The 11,148-nt window shown below is 39.4% G+C and overlaps 1 protein-coding gene across 1 annotated transcript; it reads right to left on the bottom strand.

Moving 5' to 3' along the window:
- Nucleotides 1–6,629: 6,629 nt before the first annotated feature.
- LOC131346130 (pancreas/duodenum homeobox protein 1-like) lies at nucleotides 6,630–9,500 on the bottom strand. Its single transcript, XM_058379493.1, has 2 exons — nucleotides 9,170–9,500; nucleotides 6,630–7,486 (listed from the first exon to the last, which is right to left on the bottom strand). The coding sequence occupies exons 1-2, from the start codon at nucleotides 9,498–9,500 to the stop codon at nucleotides 7,212–7,214; spliced, it is 606 nt and encodes a 201-aa protein (XP_058235476.1). The 3' UTR covers nucleotides 6,630–7,211.
- Between the last annotated feature and the right edge of the window lie 1,648 nt (nucleotides 9,501–11,148).

The following is an 11,148-nucleotide window of genomic DNA, read 5'->3' on the forward strand; positions in this document are numbered from 1 at the left end:
TAGGAAGAACCCCCCTCCCATTCTTTTTCAAAATAAGAGTCGAATCGGATTTCTCTGTACTCTGCACTTTAGAGGGAGCGCATGAATAAAGAAAGGTTCATAAACGAAGCAAAAATGCCTGTTCGTGTTTTTGCAAGTGTAAGACGATCCCTTTTTGTAGAGAAGTGCTGTTTATAGATATAATGAAATCAGGGGACTCAGTATGTTTCAGTGCTTACATATTACTGGAAACCAGTGTAGCAAATATACAGTTAAATTCATCAGCCAGCAATATTCCAGCTTTTTGGGATAAAAAGGATATGTTATATCCCTGAAAGATTGCACGTTATGTTGCACGTTCAGGTTTGTGTATGATGAAGCCTGAGGTTTCGTTTTGTGTTGATTTTAAGTTGAAGGCACATTTTGAAGGCGCGCTAATGAAAAGCAGGTGAAGGTCTCCTGGACTGGTGCTATGTGAACACTTTAATGCGTACAGAGGGCGCTCTAACATCAAAAACAATCTCTCTCTCTCTCTCTCTCTGTCTGTTTTCTACCCGTCTAATTTGTTCTTTCTGTTTATATTTCAGTTTTCACTAATTCGCATTTCCTCTTATTAGCATATAAACCCGTGTAATAAATGGGATCGTTTTTAAAAAGAAAGAAGCGTTGTTCATCATTTGTCAAGATCGTCTCTGTTTTCTTAAAATGATGCCGTACTTAACCGCGCAGCTATTAATAAATCTAAGGTGCTTTCTTTTATTCCTCGAGCCCTAACTGAGCAGCAGACTGTCCCCGGTTGAGTGGGCGGAGACGCCGCGTCTCCACTGGCTAAGCTCCAGTGCAGCTCCTTCGCCCTGCAGCGGCCCCTCACCGAGAGACGCACCGCGCGCTCCACTTTACTCCGCTCCGCTCGTGCTCGGGACAATTACTTCCACATGTCCCTGTAGCACGGGCGCGCAAAGACAACAGGCTTCCTTGTTCCCCCAGACAAAGGAGTCTAATCTCCGAGTCCTGAACTACAGTCGCCTGGCTTTTAAGCGACCTAACATTACCTTGATCTGCGCCGCGGCTTGGAGCAATATATGTGCACCGAAGTGGGCAACACTATGCGCAAAAAGACACGCGCGTCTCCGTTTGCTCTAAAGGCTTGTGCATGATATGCATGCATGCCTGAGCATGATCATATTATATGCGGTATTCGCGTCACTGCTATTCTAAATGGGTCGTGAGCAACAAACGTTATTCTCCAGCACAACACAGAGTGCGCCTGAGTGTAGGTTTTACATCTACGCCCTCATTTTCTGCTGCACCCTTAATTACCACCGCTGCGCCGCACTTAATTAGCTAACAACGCTGTAACTAATCCACTTCGGATTATGTCTGCAGCACTCACCTACTATAATTAACGTTTGTCTTTCTTCCCCCACTTCTCTTTCATGGTCAGACATAACGGGTGTGTAATAAACGCCAGTTTTAAACGGGCAACGTGACGTCATCCCATGTATGTCAATTTGATCCATTTAATATAACTCTAAAAGAATTCTATAATTGTGCAATTGCCTTTCCCCATTTGAATTCTTTCTTTAAGTGCAGAGGAATTTCTGCTATGGGACGAATGTGCCTCCTCTCTGTGCTTTAGACGCCAGATTGCATCCCCCATTATACACACACACACACGCACGCACGCGCGTACACACACACACATACGTTCAGAAGTTACGAAGTAGCACGGTCTGTGTGTGTGTGTGTGTGTGTGTGTGTATTCGCTGCGTAAAGGATACTTGGTAGCTAACTACAAATCTGCGTTAGTCCTACACAGAACTAATACTCGCCACATGGTGGCATATGCGTCCACATTTTATGGACGCATATGCCACCAAGGAGTTCATCACTATGGACTTTGTCATTGTTTTAGTCGTTATTTTACAGTATTTACATAATTATTACATTACGACTTGTTCAACCTTATTTTCCTACTAATGTAAATGTCCGTTTTTGCTTGGCTCAGAATTAAGTATAAAAGTTGACATTCAGCTTGTTGTCTCTATATACAGTATATTTTACACCTAGAATAAAAGTGATTAACAAAAGCAGTTTGAATCAGTGAGTTGAACTCTAGAATCAAATTAGCTCTATTCGTGGATGGATCATTCAGACTGGTTTTTATCAAAGGGATTCTTTAATTCATTGAAATGAACCGACTCAAACAAACGATTCACTTACGAATCATTACAAAACTGGTATGAACTCACCTGGGATAATCGAAGCAGATTGCTATGATTTCATCTTATCTTTGTTATATTCACAGTTATAAGCTATATAACACTCTAAATGTGCATCCATTTGGTCCATGCTCCGGAGGCTTACATGTACCCCTTGTACCTTAAAACTTGTGAGAGTCTGAATATGGTTTCGGTCACTGAATTTGTGGTTATTCATATTTCATCTAATTCCTTCTGAATCTCTCTCTCTCTCTCTCTCTCTCTCTCTCTCTCTCTCTCTCTCTCACACACACACACACACACACACACACACACACACACATAGCTTGCATTTTTCTTGGAGAGCATTTGTGGAAGTTGTGTCATGTGTGGGATAAAGTGAAACGACATATTTTAATTATTAAAGAAAGTGAAGCTAGAGACATTGCTGGTGATGGTGATGCTAAGGAATGTGGGGCAACAGGAATGTCTGGGTCTTCCTTCCTCAAAAATGTGACAGCCTATTCTGACCAAACTGTGAATCATTTGTTTTTGCTTTCACTTAAAATCCATTCGGTGACCACATCTAACAAAATCCTCGAACTCTTTTGTCATTCAACTCCATCACCAATAAAAGAGTATATACTATCTGCAGCACACTGTTTAAAAACTGTTTAAAAATACATTCGAAACAGAACGATAGCAAATTTCATGCAGACTATTTACAATAAACTCAAATAATAATAATAATAATAATAATAATAATAATAATCAATCCCAACACAACTAACTGTAATTTCAGCTTAAAATCTACACAAGTGTCCTATTTTTAGTTTTCATAATGAATTTGTTCGGAAGCATGGATGAAGGAGGACAGGATGGTGAGGAAAGAAGTGTGACAGAGAGGAAAAATGATATATTTCTATAAAGATGTAGAAAAAATAAAGGATACTGAAGCAGATTGCAGAATTTCTGAACCGTTCTTGTTACAGTGAACATACTTTAGTGCAGTCAGTAAAGTGAAAAGGTGTTTATTCTAATTCTACAATCAAATACATGTTTATGTGAATAAACATTCAAACTTCAGAGAGTCTCAAAAGTTCATAATAGTTCTTGTTAGTGTTTTAGGTCGGTGTGTTATGAATGATAATATATACGCTTTCTGAGTGAAAATTGTTGCCACTGATTTGGTTGAACAAGCTTATTATGAATTTTGTAGATAAACCATTTTGCTAAAGCAGACTGTATGGAAACTTTTTAAAAAGCTGCATCAGTTCTCACTGATAGACATGAAAAAAGGGAATAGCGTTAAATACAGAAATGTACTTCTTGACAGCTAAAGGACATGTATATTTATCTAAGAATACTGAGTATGTAAGTAGTGTCTATAAAAGGGGACATAAGGTGGGAGGCGCCCAGGACGGGGTACTAACCCATCATACAACACACTCACACACCCATTCACACACTACAGACAATTTATTGATATCACTCACACATGTCTTTGGACTGAAGGAAGAAACCAGAGTACCCAGAGGAAACCCCCAGAGAACAGAGAGAACATGGAAACTCCACACATACAGGGAGGAGACAGGACTCAAAGATGGAAGTGCGACACAAACATGCCACCTTGATCCTCAGTCTTAATTCCCAAATATGAAACTGGGTCATTAAGGCACACAAGAGGCAATTTTAATACATTTTTTTTATAGAAAAAAATCATTATATCATCTGTCAACTGGGAGAATTTCATATTATCATATTATCAGTCAAATGAATACCTTGAAACTGAATTCGGCCTTATCAGGGTTTCATCGTCTCCATTTATCGTGACAATTTAACTCCTCCATTTAGATTACACATATCAGTGTACTGTGATTATCTACTGAAATGAGGAGGAAAATAATCCAATATAGTGTCATCAGTGGTCTATAATCACCACCTAAGATCAGGTACAAAAAAAAAATACTTCTCTGAACCTTTGTAATAACATCCTATTTAGCAAATTATAATTTCACCATAGATTTTCCCCAATATTAAACCATTATTCTTGTTTTCTCTGACCAAAATGAACCGCCATCTATGGGTTTGAGCAACATTTCCTTTTCGTTACATATATATACATACATATACTTTGTATTTATTAGAAAATGTCTTGATTTGCCTTGACTTGAAACATTCCCCCAAAATCTGTGGTCTGCATCCACAGTGATCTTGTGTCCAGAAACACAGTGTGAAGAAAATTTTGAACAAACCTCCGGTTTTTGGATTTTTCCTGTTAAAATACAGATTTGTTTTACCAGACAGGATGCACGTCTTGACTAAATGTTTAGTTCTCAAACACACCAAAACATCTGACAATGCTGAACCATCGCCACCGCTTTTCACCTCTTCATGATAAATAAACAAGTGTACTTAATTCATAAATATAAAAGACTGAAATGCAAAAATTACACAACAGTTTTATTTATTTCACACACGTTCATGTCAATCATTCAAGGGCCCTAAAGCACGTTGTTTGTTTAAAATTTATATCAGTGGCTCTTTGTTATAATTCTGTGGAGGCTTGTTGATGCAACTGTTTTATGAAGTGCAAACAAACAACCAAAACTGTAAAAAACAATCAAGAGCCATAAAAATATGGATACAAGGCAATGACAAAGACTAATGAGCAAGGAAGGTACCCATGACAAACAAACATACAAAACACATACAGTAAGTAGGGAAGCTTATTAGGGGTAATGTGACTGGGGCTGATGGGTAACTAGCTCAGTACTGATTCCAGCTTCACCATTCATCATAACGCAAACAATTTAGGAATTTAAGAAAACAGCCTTTCAGATATCAGGCAAATACAAAATATAGAGCCTGGAAAAGTTAAGCAAGGTAAAGAAGAGGGAAAATAAACATCTTATTAAACACACAACAAATATATTGAAAAAGTATGAGAATTGATTACATAAATAAATATATAAATAAATAAGGGCGATGAAACAGAATCATGCTATAATGCTGCAGACAGTTTCCGGGACCATGGACAGTGACACGCTGAAACATACTGGAGGGAAGAGTGTGTTGGATAAACTTTGACAGTTAAACAGAGTTTTCTAATTGAGAACAAACCTACACAATCTGAAGGTTTACAGGGTTTTTAGATGTTGATAACGAGTTTCTCGGCAGGATGCAATGTATGTAGGAACAATAGGGGAAGAACAAAAGCCACTGATCCAGGAAATCTGCTTCATATTTTCCAAAGAAACATGATATGGCATTTTATTCGGCCTTATAGGAACCTCACAAATATCAACGCTGTATCAACACCCATTTAATAAACATTTACTATAGGTATATATAGTAATACCGAATGTAATATCTAGCAGTGTTCTCGGATAAAGTGGGAACAAAAAGAAAATGTTAGATTAGATAGAATGTGAGTCAAAGCCTGAACCAATATACCGATAGCTGAACTCATATCAGAGGCAAGGTGTATCTGTGAGTCATGCCTGGCTACTGGAGTGCTGGAGAGCAAAAACACACATGGCAAATACTTTGTTCACCTTTTACTTTTCTTAAAATATTCCATATTTCTCTCTTACAAATATAATCCACGGTTTCAGACGTCTATATCTGTGAAATACTTTCTTATTATCGTTATTATTTATTTTCAAAATTTAAGAAAACCTGATAAGAATTTTTATACATTCTGCACAATAAAGCAACTTCCTATCATACAAGTACAAATATCTAAATAATAATTTACATGTGTAAACATGATATTTCTTTCAAACCAAGATTTAGGTACATTAATGACCAAAAGCATGCGGACACCTGAACATCACACCCATATGTTTTATGCGTCCCCATAGATCTCCGTCAAACTGTTATCAAAAGGTTCAAACAATACAATAATTTATTTATATTACACTACCAGTCAAAAGTTTGGACACCCCTTCTAATTCGATGGTCTTTCCTGATGTTTATTTCTTTCTGCGTTGTAAAACAATGCTGAAGGCGGCCGAAATACACAGTACAGTTGATATTGAGATATGTCTGCTACTGATGCTCTATAAAGCCTTCATAACGCCTCTAATCTGAGGTGCTGTTAATTGGTGATTTCTGAGGCTGGTCACTCTAAATGAACTTCTCCTCTGCAGCAGAGGTACGTTTTGGTCTTGCTTTACTGGGATGGTCTTCATGTGAGCCAGTTTCATCATGGTGCTTGATGGGTTTTGCAAATGCACTTGACAATACTGTTCTTGCAAGAACTATTCCAGAACACCTGACCTTTGTGTCTTAAAAGAACAACTGACTGTTGTTTTTTGTTGTCATGACATATGGATTACTTAAGTCCATGTGTGTTATTTCATAGTTTTGAAATCTCCAGTATTGTTCTAGAATGTAGAAAATAAATCCCTAAACAAAAAACACTGAATTAAAAGGTGTGTCCAAACTTTTGACTGGTAGTGTATGTAGATTGTAGTATTGTTCTGAATGGCAATGCCCCTGTGCACAAAGCACACAGAGCTCCATGAAGACATGGTGTGTTAAGGTTGGAGTGTGAAGGTTGGAGTGGAAGCACAGCGCCCTTACTCTGACTCCACTGAACACCAATGGGATCAACTAGATCTGAACTGAACCCCAGATCTCCTCACTCTCACAACATCAGTGTCTGATCTCACTATTGCTCTTGTAGCTGAATGACCACTAATCCCCACAGACACACTCCAACATCTAGTGGAAAACCTGGTCAGAACCTTGTTTATAATAACAAAGGGGGAATATTTCTGGAATTGAACGTGCACATATGGGAGTGATCATCGATTGTCCACAAACGTTTGAGCTCTGTAGTGTAGCTAAGTTTATGTGGACACACAGGAATTCTGTAATACATCATTCAAGATCGAAGGTCGAACTTTTGCTGTCGGGAATTTTGCCACGCCCTTTAGGCGCATTAAAAATATTACATTGTAATATAGTTAAACCTAGGCTTTATGCGTCTCAGATAAAGGTCTCCTCCTTCAGAGCCGGGTTTCATACAGTCGAGTCTGCGTCTTGTTCGTGGAGCTCTTGGTTCCTCGTGCCTCTGCTCCTCTTCGCTTCCTCCTTTTTCCACTTCATACGTCTGTTCTGAAACCAGATTTTAATGTGGCGCTCGGTGAGGTTCAGGCTCGTTGCCAGCTCGTATCTGCGAGGTCGGGAAATGTAGCGGTTAAACAGGAACTCTTTCTCCAGCTCTAACAGCTGTGCCCTGCTGTATGCTGTGCGGCTTCTCTTCTGCTCGTCCAGGTCTTCGCACAGAAACCCGCCTTCAGGGAAATCAAATCACAGCATCAAATCCAGTTCAGACAACTAATAAAGACTGTGTGAATACATTTCCTCATATTGGTTTTGATTGCAGTGACCTGCAGAGCTTGCTTTATAGGCTAAAGGGCAATGTCATTGACACTGAGCAATGAATTCAATATTAGTGCATCGAATAGTGCACATCCCAGCTCATTAGAATTTTCTCACATTCCTTAAAGAAGAGTGTGAATACAAATTTTTTTATGTGCTTTTTAAACACTTCACATGTTTCTTTATTATTTCTTACACCCATTATGCTTTATATGCCTTTTTTACACCATCGCATATTGCTCATGTTTACTCGAGTTCACAGATGCAACAAAACACATAATTACTGTATGAATTATTGTGTTAATTCAACACTGAACGAGTTAACTCATTTCTGTAGCTGGTACATTAACATAAAATTTGATACCCTATGAAATTGGTAACAGCTGTAGGAATAAGTCTACTCATTTAGTGTTGAATTCATTAAATGTTGGAATCATCAAATACTAGACAGGACTAGACAGTCTCAAAGTCTCAAATCATTGTCACATGAATTCTACAAATTGTAAGAGAAATACCTTTAAGATTGTCGTCCGTGTTTGGCGCCATCATGCTGAGTATCTCTACCACATCTCTAAGATGCTCTACTAAATCCAAATCTGGTGAGGCCATTGATATACACTGTCATGTTCATGGAACTGGTTTAAGATGACTGGAATTAGACCTTATAACATGAGTAAATTGTGGCTCTGGAGGGAAGCAACATTACTCAGAAAGGCTGTGGAATTTAAAGAGCGCTTGTTTGGTTTTAAGAGGGCCCAGTGTGTGTGCCAAGACAACATTACCAACATCATTACACCACTACTGCCTGAAATGTTGACACAAGGCAGGTTGGTTCCATGGATTTATGCTGTCAATGCCAAATCCTGACCCTACCATTTGCATGCTGGAGCAGAAATCGAGATCCATCAGTGCTGGTGACATTATTCAAATCTTCAACTATCTAGTTTCAGTGAGCCTGTGCCCTGTATAGCCTCAGATTCCTTTTCTTGGCTGACAATCAGATGTGGTCTTCTAGCTCATTTGCTGTAGCTCATCTGCCTCAAGGTTCAATGTGTGTGCATTCCGGAATGCTTTTCTGTTTACTACAAATGTAAAGAATGGTTATTTGGGTTGCTGTCAGCTAATTCTCTTCTGTCCTCTATCATAATAAGCCTTTATTTACTGCCTGCAGAATTCCCTATTCCACTCACACAATGTTTTTTTGCCCCATTTTGTGTAAACACTAGAAATGCTTCTATTCCAGGAGATCAGCAGTTTCTGAAATACACAAACCAGCCTAATAACCACACTTACAGTCACAATTTTCTCATATCTGACTGTGGCTGATGGGATAACTGCATGATAGAGCAAGTGTGGAGTTGTTACTAATAAAGTGGACAGTGAGTGCAGAGTGGCCATTCAACTTGGCATTAGTTAACAATTAATTTACTCCAGTTATTACACTTGTGCAGTTAAAGTTCACACATGTGAAATGACACCTACATTTAAATTTATACTATTAACCCTCAAACCTATACTACTATTTATGTTGTATGTGCATCGCAAATGTATGACTTAGGATTCTAAAGTGATTCTAAAATGTGCAAAAGTGTTACCTGTCATGGGTGCCTGGCAGATTTGAGATCTTGAAGCTCTCATCCATGGAAAGGCCAAGTGCGCCGTTGTCTCATCAGTCCTCGGATGGAAGGCATCAGCCTGTGGGCCTTCTGCCTGGAGATACCCGGGTGAAGGGGCATGCTGACAGGACGGCAGCTCATAGGGAGCTAAATCTCTGTCCAGATTCCCAAGTGCTGTGTTACTTTGCAGCTCTAAATACGGCACCGGTTCTGTACGCCTGGAGTACAGACAGGCTGGCGGTTCTCGTTCCACACCATCATGGATCTGTGGCTCGAAACTTCCATTATAATACCCATCCAGAGAGTCCATGTCTCTGCTCAAAGAACCACTGTGTTTCCTGCGGAACCTGAGCGACAGGTGTGCGCTGTGGAGTGTGTACACACCCGAGGGCCTCAATCTGAAGTGCAGCCGTTTGTTTACCTGGTGGTGGTCACGTAGCTGTCAGGGATGATGGACGAATTATTTATTGTGCCAGGTTGGCTAAAGTGCATTTCATGTTTGCTCTTGAGGCAAGGCTGTTGCTCCACCATGCGTTAAAGAGCATCAGCGCTGTATTGTTCTTTTTTTTACTTGGCTAGTAAGTAAATTTTAGTTTCAGATGGGTGTCTGTATCAGGAATGCTCAACTTGAAGAACTTGAATGTCCTGCACTGCACACAGCGCTGACTCTGACTCAACCCCACTGAACATCTTTGGGATGAACTGGAACACTGACTGAACCCCAGACCTCCTCACTCTTACAATATCAGGGTCTGATCTCACTAATGATCTTACTAATGCTCCAGAAGAGTGGCTTATTATAACAGCAATAAGATGACTATGAATGTGATGGCCACAAAACTATCTTTCTATCTATCTGTCTGCCTGCCTGCCTGCCTATCTATCTATCTATCTATCTATCTATCTATCTATCTATCTATCTATCTATCTATCTATCTATCTATCTATCTATCTCCCACAATAAGGCCAAATTGCGTGTTTATAACGTGTTTATTAAAGTTAAACAGAACACGTCATTTCATTTCATTTCACTCTCATAGGTATTGAGTAGATTGTGAAGGAGATTTAATAGCGCTACATTATCCCACTCACGGTTCCTCTCGGTTTAGAAGGGCTTTACATTTTAATCCACTCCAAGCACTCCTCGATAAATTCATAGTGGGCGTCTGGTTTTGCGCCACAAAGAGGTCGCGCGCCTTGGAGAGCTGTCACTAATCAGAAAGGAGAAAAGAGCTCATTCTGCACTGCGCCTTTCTGGGAACTGACGAGTTCCCACTAAACTCAGTCTCTGTAGACGACACAGCTCGGACACGTGGCCTGAGAAGTCGCGTTTTTCTTTTTTTCTTCATTTACATCTGACCACTGATTTTAAGAACGGCTCTAGAATTACGCATATTGCACATGCAGGGAGCCGAAAAGCTTACTTTAGCGTTACGCAAAAACACTATAACAGGGCCCATAAAACTCTTTGGGAGAAAGTCTGAGTGTTCTTCTCACAGCTGAAAAGCAGCTGCGGCTCTAAAAACCTCCCTAATTGCTCTTTGTTATGCGTAATTGGCCTGCACACAATGGACAAAGAGTGATTAATACGTCGCATTTAATATTTGATGTCCAAAGCAACAGGTGCTCTCAAACTGACAGCTAAAATGCCGGGACACCTCCAAATTTACACTCGACATATCATGCCGTCATTTGACACTTAGATGAAGTGTGAAGTGCAGGTGAAGTGCAAGGGTTGAAATCTGTGAAGTGCGACTTGAGCTTGAAAACGAGCCTCACAGGCCTTGTTTGTTTCTAAATCTCTAACATGATTTATAATAATAATAATAATAATAATAATCATCATCATCATCATCATCATCATCATCATTATTATTATATTATTACACCATTAGTATTATTTAATCATCATCATCATCATCATCATCATTTTCTGGCGGATTCTCTGTGCTCCGTTT

The sequence above is a fragment of the Hemibagrus wyckioides genome, linkage group LG25 (genome assembly GCF_019097595.1).
Source record: "Hemibagrus wyckioides isolate EC202008001 linkage group LG25, SWU_Hwy_1.0, whole genome shotgun sequence".
Lineage (NCBI taxonomy): Eukaryota > Metazoa > Chordata > Actinopteri > Siluriformes > Bagridae > Hemibagrus > Hemibagrus wyckioides.

Coding starts and splice junctions, on each gene's coding strand:
- LOC131346130 (XM_058379493.1), bottom strand. CDS start 9,500: ATGGACTCTCTGGATGGGTATTATAATGGAAGTTTCGAGCCACAGATC. Junction 7,487..9,169: donor CTGCCAGGCACCCATGACAG/GTAACACTTTTG, acceptor ATTTCCCTGAAG/GCGGGTTTCTGTGCGAAGAC.